Source organism: Neoarius graeffei, chromosome 28 (genome assembly GCF_027579695.1).
Source record: "Neoarius graeffei isolate fNeoGra1 chromosome 28, fNeoGra1.pri, whole genome shotgun sequence".
NCBI classification, from domain to species: Eukaryota; Metazoa; Chordata; class Actinopteri; order Siluriformes; family Ariidae; genus Neoarius; species Neoarius graeffei.
This window is the reverse complement of record NC_083596.1, coordinates 47,044,669-47,057,257: the sequence shown is the minus strand read 5'-3', so window position 1 is coordinate 47,057,257 and position 12,589 is coordinate 47,044,669. Positions and strand designations below refer to the sequence as shown.

General features: G+C 46.0%; 1 protein-coding gene across 2 annotated transcripts in view; it reads right to left on the bottom strand.

Moving 5' to 3' along the window:
* Positions 1-7,788: 7,788 nt before the first annotated feature.
* Positions 7,789-12,589, bottom strand: part of LOC132875547 (uncharacterized) — a 29,251-nt gene continuing 24,450 nt past the window's right edge. Inside the window, exons 6-7 of one of the 2 annotated variants that reach the window (XM_060912405.1) lie at positions 8,662-8,697; positions 7,789-8,362 (exon numbers count right to left, since the gene is read on the bottom strand). In XM_060912405.1, coding sequence (XP_060768388.1) covers positions 8,103-8,362; positions 8,662-8,697 — 296 coding nt within the window. In that variant the 3' untranslated portion in view covers positions 7,789-8,102. The remainder of the gene's footprint in view (positions 8,363-8,661; positions 8,698-12,589) is intronic. The other variant, XM_060912404.1, reaches the window with a different exon arrangement.

Here is a 12,589-nt window from a genome sequence, read left to right as displayed (position 1 = left end):
TTTCCTGCTGATATACAGCACAGGACGGTCCTCCCCCTCCATCTCCTGGGACAAAACAGCCCCCAGCCCTCTGTCTGATGCATCTATCTGTAACATAAAGGGGAGAGAAAAGTCAGGGGAGTGTAACATTAGCCCCCCACACAGTGCAGCCTTTACCTCAGAAAAAGCCCACTGGCATTGCTCCGTCCACTGGACTGGATCTGGTGCCCCCTTTTTAGTCAGATCAGTCAGTGGGCTGGCGATGTCCGAATAATTAGGTATACGATATTAGGCTACGATAATAGCCAGCCAGCCCCAGGAACTCTCTCACCCCCTTTTTGGTCTTGGGCCTCGGGCAGGCCGCAATTGCTGCTGTCTTGTTAATTTGGGGACGCACCTGCCCGTTGCCCAAGTGGAAGCCCAGATACTGTACTTCCACCCACCCAATCGCACACTTCTTCGGGTTGGCTGTGAGACCCGCTCGCCTCAGCGACCTAAGGACGGCCCTCAGGTGTTGTAGGTGCTGCGGCCAGTCATTACTATTAATAATGATGTCGTCGAGGTATGCGGCCGCATAGGTGGCGTGGGGGCGGAGGACCCTATCCATCAGCCGCTGAAACATAGCGGGCGCCCCAAACAGCCCAAAAGGAAGTGTGACAAACTGGTGTAAGCTGAACGGTGTGGAAAAGGCCGTTTTTTTCTCAGGATAATGGAGTCAAGGGGATCTGCCAATAACCCTTTGTCAAATCCAGTGTCGAGTAAAAGCGAGCTGTGCCAAGTCAATCGAGTAACTCATCAATACGAGGCATTGGGTACGCATTGAATTTAGACACCGTGTTGACTTTTCTATAGTCTACACAGAACCGGACTGACCCATTGGCCTTGGGTACCAAGACCACCGGGCTGCTCCAGTCACTGTGGGACTCCTCGACGATGCCCATTTCAAGCATGGCCTCGAGTTCTTCCTGAACCACCTTTTTCTAGTGTTCAGGCAGTCTGTAAGGGCGGCTACGCACTACCACCCCCGGGGGCGTCTCAATGTGGTGCTCTATGAAGTTGGTGCGGCCGGGCAGGGGCGAGAACACATCCGAAAACTCGGTCTGCAACTGGGCAACCTCCGCGAATTGGGTCAGGGAGAGGTGGTCTCCACAGGGGACTGGAGAGGTACATGATGCCAATGCTCCCTTTTGAACCTCTGGCCCCAGCTCCGCCTTCTCCGGAACCACCGACACCAACACCACGGGGTCCTCCTCATTCCAGAGTTTGAGCAGATTGAGGTGGTAAATCTGTAGCGCCCCACCCCTGTCCATTCGCCTCACCTCATAGTCAACGTCCCCGACTCGCTGTGTGACCTTAAAGGGTCCTAGCCACTTGGCGATCAATTTGGAGCTCGATGTGGGCAACAGTACGAGTACTTTATCTCCTGGTGCGAACTCCCTAAGGCGCGTACCCCTGTCGTACAGGCGGATTTGCCGTTCTTGGGCCTGCCACAAATTCTCCTGAGTTAGGTGTGTGAGTGTGTGGAGTTTTGCGTGCAGGTCAATAACATATTGAATTTAATTTTTACTTGGTGAAGGTCCCTCCTCCCAATTTTCTCGCAGCACATTTAGAATGCAGTGTGGCTTATGCCCATATAACAATTCAAACGGGGAGAACCCCGTGGAGGCTTGGGGGACCTCTCGCACTGCAAATAACAAGGGTTCGAGCCATTTATCCCAATTACGTGTGTCCTCACTTACAAATTTTTTAATTATATTATTGAGGGTGCGATTGAACCGTTCAACTAAACCGTCTGTTTGTGGGTGATGCATGCTGGTGCGGATTGGCTTAATACCCAACAACCCATACAGTTCGTTCAGTGTACGTGACATAAACGAGGTGCCTTGGTCAGTCAGAATCTCTTTCGGGATTCCAACTTGGGAGATGATGTGGAAGAGCACTTCCGCAATACTGTGTGCTGAGATATTGTGAAGAGGCACCGCTTCCGGGTATCGCATTGCATAGTCCACCAAAACTAAAATAAAGCGGTACCCTCGTATTGACCGATCTAATGGCCCGACAAGATCCATCCCAATTCTTTTGAACGGGGTCTCGATTAATGGGAGAGGGCGCAAAGGTGCTTTTGGAATGGCCACTGGATTTACTAACTGGCATTCGCGGCACGCCATATACCACCTACGGACATCGCTGTGAATCCCTGGCCAACAGAACCGGGCCATTATTCGGGCTTGTGTCTTATCCTGCCTTAAGTGTCCATCCATGGGATTAAAGTGAGCTGCCTGGAATACCAATTCCCGGCGGCTCTTTGGAATCAAAAGCTGCGTGACTTGCTCTTTAGTCTGAGTGTCCTGCGTCACTCGGTATAATCTATCTGTCATAATTGCGAAGTAGGGGTAGGACGGGGTGGTGTTTGGCTGGAGCATTTGACCATCGATTACTCTCACTTGGTCAAACGCATGCCACAGAGTCTCATCTCGCGACTTCTCTAATGGAAAATCCGCAAGGGATTCCCCAATAGAGAGAGGAGGAGCCGGCGGCTCCTCACTCTGACGCGGAGATGACGTAGACGGCTCTGTGACAGCTGCTCCCGCTAACACGACACCAGGACCTCCCCCTGCTAAACTACGGCAGGACCCACTCGTCACTAAATGACTCATTAATTCCCCAAATCCCGGTCAATCAGTTCCCAAAATTATCGAGTGGGTAAGGCGAGGATTAACCGCCGCCTTTACTCTAAATTTTTCCTCTCGAAAAAGAATGTGGACTGACACTAAAGGGTAGTTGTGAACATCCCCGTGCACACACAAGACCTTCACCAATTGTGCTTCCCCCAATGCCTCGTCTTGCACCAGGCTTTGGTCGATTGAGGTCTGATTACAGCCAGAATCCACCAACGCCTGATATGTATCCCCTTGGACACTCACTGGTATGCGATACACTCCAGCCCGATCGAGGGCGGCTCCTGGCATGTCGGGGATCCGAACCACCGTGCCCACCTCCATTACCGAGCACTGCTGTTGGAGGTGGCCCGGCTCCCTGCAGCGCCAGCAAACCGGCCCGGGCTTCCTCTCTGCACTGGTGCTCTGGGGTTCACTCACCTGAGGGGGGGGGGAGACAGACACAGACGGGAGAAATGGGAGGGCACCGTGGGTGCGGCGGGCCGGCTGGGGTGGCGCCGGCCCCCACCTCCGCGGTGGGGGAACAGGGTGAGGATGAGATACAGGAGGAGAGGGAGAGAGAGGAGAGGGGAGAAGAGGTTTTCTCCTGTCCTGCCGTCAGGACAGCCACCAAATGGTCCTCCGCCAGCTTGATTGCCTGATCCAGCGACACCGGGCGGTGGCACTGGACCCACTCTGCGGTTCCTGCTGCTAAGCGAGCGATGAACTACTCCAGTACCACCTGATCGATGATTTCCTCGGCGTTGCGGTTGTCGGCCCTCAACCACCACCAGTAGGCGTCCCGGAGTTACTGGCCAAACGCGAACGGCCGACCGACTTCCTCCAAGCGCAAAGCATGGAAGCGCTGTCGTTGTTGCTCAGGGGTGTGCCCCACACACTGGAGGACGGCCCGGCGAAGGTCCGCGTAGGCCAGCCAGCGGTCGGCGGGGAGCTGTAGCGCGGCCAGCTGCGCCTCGCCCATTAGCAGGGGGAGGAGGCGCACCGCGCGCTCTTCCACCAGCCATCCCGAGGTCTCTGCTACCTGCTCAAAGAGCATGAGGAAGGGCTCGGGGTTGTCCTGCGGGCCCATCTTCATTAGGGTGAGGTGGGAAGGGCCCGCGGCGGTGGAGTTGGTGGACCGCGCCGACGCGAGGAGATGCCGGAACGCCTGTCGATCTTCCTGCTGAGCCAACACCAGGGCCTCAAACCGTTGCTCCTGCTCCTTCCGGAGGGTGACTAGTGCCTGGTGCTGGCTCTGCTGGGCCGTGGCGAGGGCGTGGACCAGGTCAGCGAAATGGGAGGACTCCATGGGTCTGTTCTTCTTCTGCGCTCCACTTCCCGGGTTTCAGCACCACTGTGGCAGTTTGTAAGAGTGGGCGGAGCACAGAAGACGGCAGGACAGAACTAAGTTTTGAAATTCTTTTTATTTTATACACTTTTCAGTGGTCTTCCAGTAACATACAGACACATGCACACACATCTGGTGTCTGGTTCAGGAGAGAGCCCTCCTCTGCTCTCGCTTTCTCCTTAAATAGGGCGCGGTCACTGGGGAAGACACACAAACACACGTTAATTAACATCAGGTGCAGTGATTCTGCCACTTACCTTCCCTGACTCCGCCCTCCAGTCACAGACCGATGCTTGACCACACCCCCGCTGCCACAGACTTCGTGAAGGTTTTCGATGACCAAATTGAAAATATCTGACAAAAAATTCTAACTATTAATTTCATGTCAGAAAATTTAAGTAACCAAATATAACTATCAGATCATCAATTAGACTGTTTTACTCCCCTTAGAAAAATCGAACAAATTTCATTAATCTCCACATCAAAATCTTCAACTTGTGTCCTAGATCCCTTACCTGCACGACTCTTCAAACAGATAATACCAGAGGCAATTTAACCTCTTCTAAAAATAATAAATTCTTCCCTTAGAATCGGCCATGTACGTACCCAAATCCTTTAAACTAGCAGTTATCAAACCCCTGATAAAAAAACCCTGACCTCGACCCTGTCAGCTGTCCAATTATAGGCCAATATCAAACCTCCCCTTTATTTCCAAGATCCTAGAAAAAGCTGTGGCACAGCAGTTATACTCATTTCTACATAGGAATAACATCCAAAAAATGAATCAGTCAGGATTTAGACCTCATCATAGCACAGATACAGCACTGGTTGCAGTAGTAAATGACATACTGTTGGCATCTGATCAGGGCTGTCTCTCACTGCTTCTATTGCTTGACCTTAGTGCAGCTTTTGATACCATTGATCATTCCATTCTTCTGGATAGACTACTAAATGTTGTGGGAGTTAAGGGAACGGCCCTCTCCTGGCTCAGCTCTTATATAACTGATCTCTATCAGTATGTTGATTGTAAATGGTGATTTTTCTAGACGTACTGAGGTAAAGTTTGATGTTCCACAAGGTTCTGTCTTAGGCCCACTGTTTTTTTTAATGTTTGTTACTTCTGGGTGATATTATTCATAAGCATGGTATTAGTTTCCACTCTTATGCTAATGACACACAGTTGTATGTTTCTGCAAAACCAGATGAGAGACACCAGCTTAATAGAATTGAGGAATGTGTAAAGGACATTAGACACTGGATGCTTATTAACTTCCTTCTACTTAATTCTGATGAGAGAACTACTTGTACTTGGACCAAATGAAGCTAGAAGTAGGTTTTCTGATTACACAGTAACTCTGGATGGCCTTTCTGTTTCTTCACGTGCAGCAGTAAAAGACCTTGGTATGATCCTTGAATCCAGTCTTTCATTTGAAACTCATATCAGTAACATTACACAGATAGCTTTCTTTCATCTCAGAAATATTGCTAAGATAAATATGTCACTACATGATGCATGAAAACTACTTCATGCTTTTGTTATGTCTAGGCTGGATTATTGCAATGTCTTACTGTCTGGATGTTCCAATAAGCGCATAAACAACCTAGTTCAAAATACGTCAACAAGAGTCCTTACTAGAACTAGAAGATGTGACCACATCACCCCTATCTTATCAACATTGCATTGACTCCCAATCAAATTTTGTATTGATTATAAAATGCTACTACTGACCTTTAAAGCACTGAATGGTCTTGCACCACAGTATCTGAGCGAGCTTCTGGTCCTTTATGACCTGCCATGCCTACTTGGATCAAAAGGTGCAGGCTATCTGTTGGTACCTCATATAGTGAAGGCTACATCAGGGGCAAAGCCTTTTCTTACAAAGCCCCACAGTTATGGAACAGCATTCCAGGTAGTGTTTAGGACTCAGACGCAGTCTCATTGTTAAAGTCTAGGCTGAAAACATATCTTTTTAGTCAAGCCTTTTGGTAATAGCTTTTTATTAGGTAAAGGAGTAGATCTGGAGGGTCCTCAGGCATAGAGTGTTCTGGTAAACTGGAATGTATGGATGCTGTCCCCCCCGCTCACTCATTTGTTGACGGTGTAGTGGCTGGCTGCTTTATATCCTGGGGTGCTCTCATGTCTGTGTTACCTTCTGGCTCTCCCCTTTTAGTTATGCTGTCCCTGCTTGCAGTCAGTGCAAAATGTATACTGTTCTTACTCTTTAGGTGACACTGGGCATTCCTAACAACCTGCGTTTTCTTTCCCCATCTCTTCCCTCTGTCTATCCCTCTCTGTTGAGTTACATGTCAGTCCTGAGACACCAGTAGTGACCTCTTCTGCTCCTCAGAGCCACCTGATCCATCCTGATGCCCTACATCTAGCTGGAGTCTCATCACATCGCTCCTGTGGAGGACAGCCCCATATAGACAGTCAAAAGACACACTTGGAAGATGGCTCTGGACATTTACAGTAATTAATTTATGGCTGAGAACTAGAGATGACTTGCTAACTTTAGGACTGCAGTTGTCATGAACAGTTTTGCACTCAAGTTTCCACCAATGAATAGTTTATAACTTAAACAAAACAGACTTCATGTTAAAATTATAATGGTTTTCCTGGTTACACAGTTATAGAAGCGAGTTATTTATACTCATGCTATCTGTGATCACCCAAACGAGGATGGGTTCCCTTTTGAGTCTGGTTCCTCTCAAGGTTTCTTCCACATGTCATCCGAGGGAGTTTTTCCTTGCCACTGTTGCCACAGGCTTGCTCATTGGGGATAAATTAGGGATAAACTCAGCTCATGTTTAAAGTCTTTAATTTTCTGTAAATCTGCTTTGTGACAATGTCTGTTGTTAAAAGTGCTATACAAATAAACTTGACTAAGTAATGAGCAATGACAGTCCGTCTTTGCTTTAGGATATGAAGTATCTTTCAATTAATAAAAATAAAGAACGGCCTTGACTTAGGTGCGTCCAAACTTTTGATTGGTGCTGTACATAATCAAATCATGTTTGCTGAAACAAAACCAAATGAAGCAAACTGCATTTATACCCAGGTCAGATGGTAGGCTGCAACTAGTTTTCAACTACTTGCATCTACCTGTGACAACAAAATCGCAGGAAGACTCAAGACTGGTCTTGCATTAACGCACGACGACACAGGTAATGGTAGAGTGTTGCAGAGGGTCTTTAGTAGAGGCAGACTGACACAAGTGGATCACGATTTGTTTGCATTTCAGCTGCAATTTGCTTCCAATCTGTGCAAATAGCAGGTTAACACATGTAGAGGCAGGCGGTCATGCAACACTTGAGTGACTAATCGCAGGCTGAAGCAGGTAGTGGTAGCTAGATGCAGGGCAAGACAAGTCTTTAGCGGTGGCTGCAATGCATCGCAGGTAGATGCAGACTGCACCTGCAAATAGTTTACAAACAACCTGCGAGCAGTCTTATAGCCTCGTATTTTTAAAAAGTTTTCTGTGCACTGCATTAACCTTCATTCTGCAACACCCTGTGATTGACACAGATTCAGCTTAAAAACTCTGCTTCTTGCAATACATCTAACCACACCAAAGGTTTTGATGCAAAACACCTGCGTCCACCTGCGATCAGTTGCCACCCGACCAATCGCAGGTCGCAGCAAGCATCTTTCTGCCGTCTGACCTGAGCATTAAAACTGTGTTAATGCACATCAATTCGTTAATGTGGAACAAAAGTTAATTAAGTTGTAAGAGATTAATTTAGTATGTTAGATATTGTATATTATGTGTGTGGAGCCGATGTACACATTTAAATCCAGTAAATTCATTGACCTTTTTCATTTTTTTAATACTATTAAAATATACAACATAGAAGATGTCCATATGAGGTACTTGCATAACATCAAACCATTCGAGGGCAAAATACTAGAATAAGTACAGGAATAAATGTATTTATGATGCTGTTCTAAATAGGAAATGCAATATAACCAAATCGTAAAAGCAATATATGAAAGACTGTAAATTAAGCATAAAAAAAGATCAAACTAGTCCTATATTCACAGTTCCATTTAGAACTGTGCATTACAAGACACAGAATAAGTAAAATTACAATGTGTGCAAGGTCCACTAAACCAGGCTTTATCCAGACTCCAATTCATCCACTAAAAAAGGCTCTTTCTCCTTGAGGATTTTATAGACTTCTGCTTTCACAACTCTTCCTCCTGACTCGAGAGATCTGTACAGGAGCCTCATTTGCTTATACGGTGTTGATCCTACATTAATGTCATTGTACATTTCATCACTAATCATGTTCTTGCTTTTTAGGTAGTCTGCTATCTCCATTACTGAAGAAACTCTCTGAATGAGCTTTTCTCTGTGTTGATCCACAAAGTCAGCACCTAAGATGAAAAAGTTAAATTAATTATGAATTTTAACAATGTACACATGTCCGCTGCAACAGGATTTGATTACAGGATGAAGTAATATTTTAAATAAATATTTTAATAAAGTTAGGGTTCAATAGAGAGTTCCATAGAGAAATTTGGTGGACAAAAAAAATTTGAATGCATTCCTGTTAACCTGTTAAGCCAAATAGCAGTTAAAGCACTAAAAAATTTACATTTTACAAAAGTTGTCTACCGCTGAGTATCTGACTTCTAGTGGATAATTTGGAAGTCAAATTTACAGGTAGGCTTACCTGTTGTATCTGTTTTGGGTGAGGTTGCCTCAGACCCTGATGTGACAAGAAAGAAAACAAGACTTGATACTTTGACACTGCATAATTAACATACAATTAGAGGTCCCTGAAAGTAGGCAAAAAGCATTAATTCAGTAACCCATCCATCCATTATCTGTAGCTGCTTATTCTGTACAGGGTCGCAGGCAAGCTGGAGCCTATCCCAGCTGACTATGGGTGAGAGGCAGGGTACACCCTGGACAAGTTGCCAGATCATCACAGGGCTAACACATCGACACAAACAACCATTCATACTCACATTCACACCTATGGTCAATTTAGAGCCACCAATTAGCCTAAGGTGGTGTTTACATTAGACCGTATCCGTCTCGTTTTCGTCGCGGATGCACTGTCCGTGCACATTAAAACGACGGGAAATGACTCCACAGGCGGAACAACTTGAATCCGCCAGGGCCCACGTATTCAACCCAGTTCGTATCTGATCCGGTGCTGTGTAAACATTGAGGAATGAGGAAACGCTGTGCTGAGCTCTAGCTGACGTCATCATTGGACAACGTCACTGTGACATCCACCTTCCTGATTCGCTGGCGTTGGGATCACACACACAGCGGCTCAGTCCCAAATCACTGCTCGTGCGCTTCACTCGTGCGCTCTGTGAGCTGCGCAGGGCCGGAGTGCCCACCCTCCAGAGGGCACTCGCTGTTCAGGGCGGAGTGATTTGGAGCACAGGAGGAAGCGCTGAGCCGCACTGAGGTTTATTTACACATTTCAACTTATTTACCTCCTTCAGGCGCTTAAACTCAGTGAGAACATGAACATCACAGCCAGGTGTGTTTATCTGCTGGAGAAGGTGTTCGCTTGCCATCCTTCCACTTGCAAGTGGTGAGTGACTTGCGCATGCCCGATATGCACTGGGATCATGTGACGTGCCGTCTAATTAGTCATGTGATTAGCGTATCCGTGTATTGGCGTTGCTGTGTGCACGTGAATCGTGTATTGGCGTTGCTGTGTGCACGCGAATCATTTTAAAAACGTTAATCTGATGATCCGCTGATACGGTCTAATGTAAACACCACCTAACTTGCATGTCTTTGGACTGTGGGGGAAACTGGAGCACCCGGAGGAAACATGCAAACTCCACACAGAAAGGCCCTCGTCGGCCGCTGGGCTCGAATCCAGGACCTTGCTATGAGGCAACAGTGCTAACCACTACACCACCGTGCCACCTAATTCAGTAACCAGTAGAGTGCATTTCACTCTGTGTAATCACTTGACATAAGTACCAATGTGCTATGTTCACACTAACAAGCAACACAGCAAGAATCATTCATTTCTTGAGTTTCCCCCTCACAACTGACACCAATTAGTTCCCATTTACTGATGTGCAAAAATGGGAAAAAAATTTGTTGTCATATGCACATTTAACAAAGGGTTGTATAGAAAGATTACAAAGAAAACTAAGTAGCAGAGATTGTTGGAGTCCCTGTTCAGTCTACACACCTAGTACAGTTACAGTGGAGCAAAAAAGTATTTAGTCAGTCACCAATTGTGCAAGTTCTCCCACTTAAAAAGATGAGAGAGGCCTGTAATTTTCATCATAGGTATACCTCAACTATGAGAGACGAAATGAGAAAAAAAAAATCCAGAAAATCACATTGTCTGATTTTTAAATAATTTATTTGCAAATTATGGTGGAAAATAAGTATTTGGTCAATAACAAAAGTTCATCTCAATACTTTGTTATATACCCTTTGTTGGCAATGACAGAGGTCAAACATTTTCTGTAAGTCTTCACAAGGTTTTCACATACTGTTGCTGGTATTTTGGCCCATTCTTCCATGCAGATCTCCTCTAGAGCAGTGATGTTTTGGGGCTGTCGCTGGGCAACACAGACTTTCAACTCCCTCCAAAGATTTTCTATGGGGTTGAGATCTGGAGACTGGCTAGGCCACTCCAGGACCTTGAAATGCTTCTTACAAAGCCACTCCTTCGTTGCCTGGGCGGTGTGTTTGGGATCATTGTCATGCTGAAAGACCCAGCCACGTTTCATCTTCAATGCCCTTGCTGATGGAAGAAGGTTTTCACTCAAAATCTCATGATACATGGCCCCATTCATTCTTTCTTTTACACGGATCAGTCGTCCTGGTCCCTTTGCAGAAAAACAGTCCCAAAGCATGATGTTTCCACCCCCATGCTTCACAGTAGGTATGGTGTTCTTTGGATGCAACTCAGCATTCTTTCTCCTCCAAACACGACAAGTTGAGTTTTTACCAAAAAGTTCTATTTTGGTTTCATCTGACCATATGACATTCTCCCAATCCTCTTCTGGATCATCCAAATGCTCTCTAGCAAACTTCAGATGGGCCTGGACATGTACTGGCTTAAGCAGGGGGACACGTCTGGCACTGCAGGATTTGAGTCCTTGCCGGCGTAGTGTGTTACTGATGGTAGCCTTTGTTACTTTGGTCCCAGCTCTCTGCAGGTCATTCACTAGGTCCCCCCATGTGGTTCTGGGATTTTTGCTCACCGTTCTTGTGATCATTTTGACCCCACGGGGTGAGATCTTGCGTGGAGCCCCAGATCAAGGGAGATTATCAGTGGTCTTGTATGTCTTCCATTTTCTAATAATTGCTCCACAGTTGATTTCTTCACACCAAGCTGTTTACCTATTGCAGATTCAGTCTTCCCAGCCTGGTGCAGGTCTACAATTTTGTTGCTGGTGTCCTTTGACAGCTCTTTGGTCTTGGCCATAGTGGAGTTTGGAGTGTGACTGTTTGAGGTTGTGGACAGGTGTCTTTTATACTGATGAGTTCAAACAGGTGTCATTAATAATAGGTAACGAGTGGAGGACAGAGGAGCCTCTTAAAGAAGTTGTTACAGGTCTGTGAGAACCAGAAATCTTGCTTGTTTGTAGGTGACCAAATACTTATTTTACCGAGGAATTTACCAATTAATTCATTAAAAATCCTACAATGTGATTTCCTGGATTCTTTCCCCCCATTCTGTCTCTCATAGTTGAAGTGTACCTATGATGAAAATTACAGGCCTCTCTCATCTTTTTAAGTGGGAGAACTTGCACAATTGGTGGCTGACTAAATACTTTTTTGCCCCACTGTAGCTTGCTTTACTAATCTGTACAAAGGTGAGCATGTACCATGCAAATTAAACCTCAGTACATTAAAAAAGTGGTTTGTAGGCATGTGACCATAAATCGTGATACAAATCGTGATTCATTCACATTTGCATTTGGCAGATGCCCTTATCCAGAGTGACTTCCATAGTAAGTGTTTTGAAGTCTATCAATAATACATCCTGATACTGGTTCACTAGGTTGCAGACTAAGAATACAGTCTAAAAGAATCAGTCTAAAAGCACTGTTAGAGAGGTAATATAGCAAGAAAAGCACAAAGATAAGATTTTTTAAAAGTGCTAATTTAAGTACTTCAGGAAGAGATAGGTCTTTAGGCATCATTTGAAGACAGCCAGTGACTCAGCTGCTTGGACATCTAGGAGAAGTTTCATTCCACCACTTAGGTGCCAGAACAGAGAAGTGTCTTGATGCATGCCTTCCTTGTACCTTGAGAGATGTTGGGACCAGTCAAGCAGTGCTAGAGTGCTTTGAGGTAAGTGGGTGCTGGTCCATTTTTGTCTTTGAAGGCAAGCTTCAGTGTTTTAAATCTACAGGAAGCCAGTGGAGGGAATGCAGCAATGAAGTAATGTGGGAGAATTTAGGAAGGTTGAAAATGGGTCATGCAGCTGCGTTCTGGATCAGTTGCAGCAGTCGAATAGTGCCAAGAGGCAGACCTGCCAGGAGCAAGTTGCAGTAGTCCAGTCTTGAAATGATGAGCGACTGAACAAGCACCTTAGTGTCCTGTATGGATAGAAATGGATGAATCCTTCTGATGTTCTAAAGGAGAAGTCATCCATT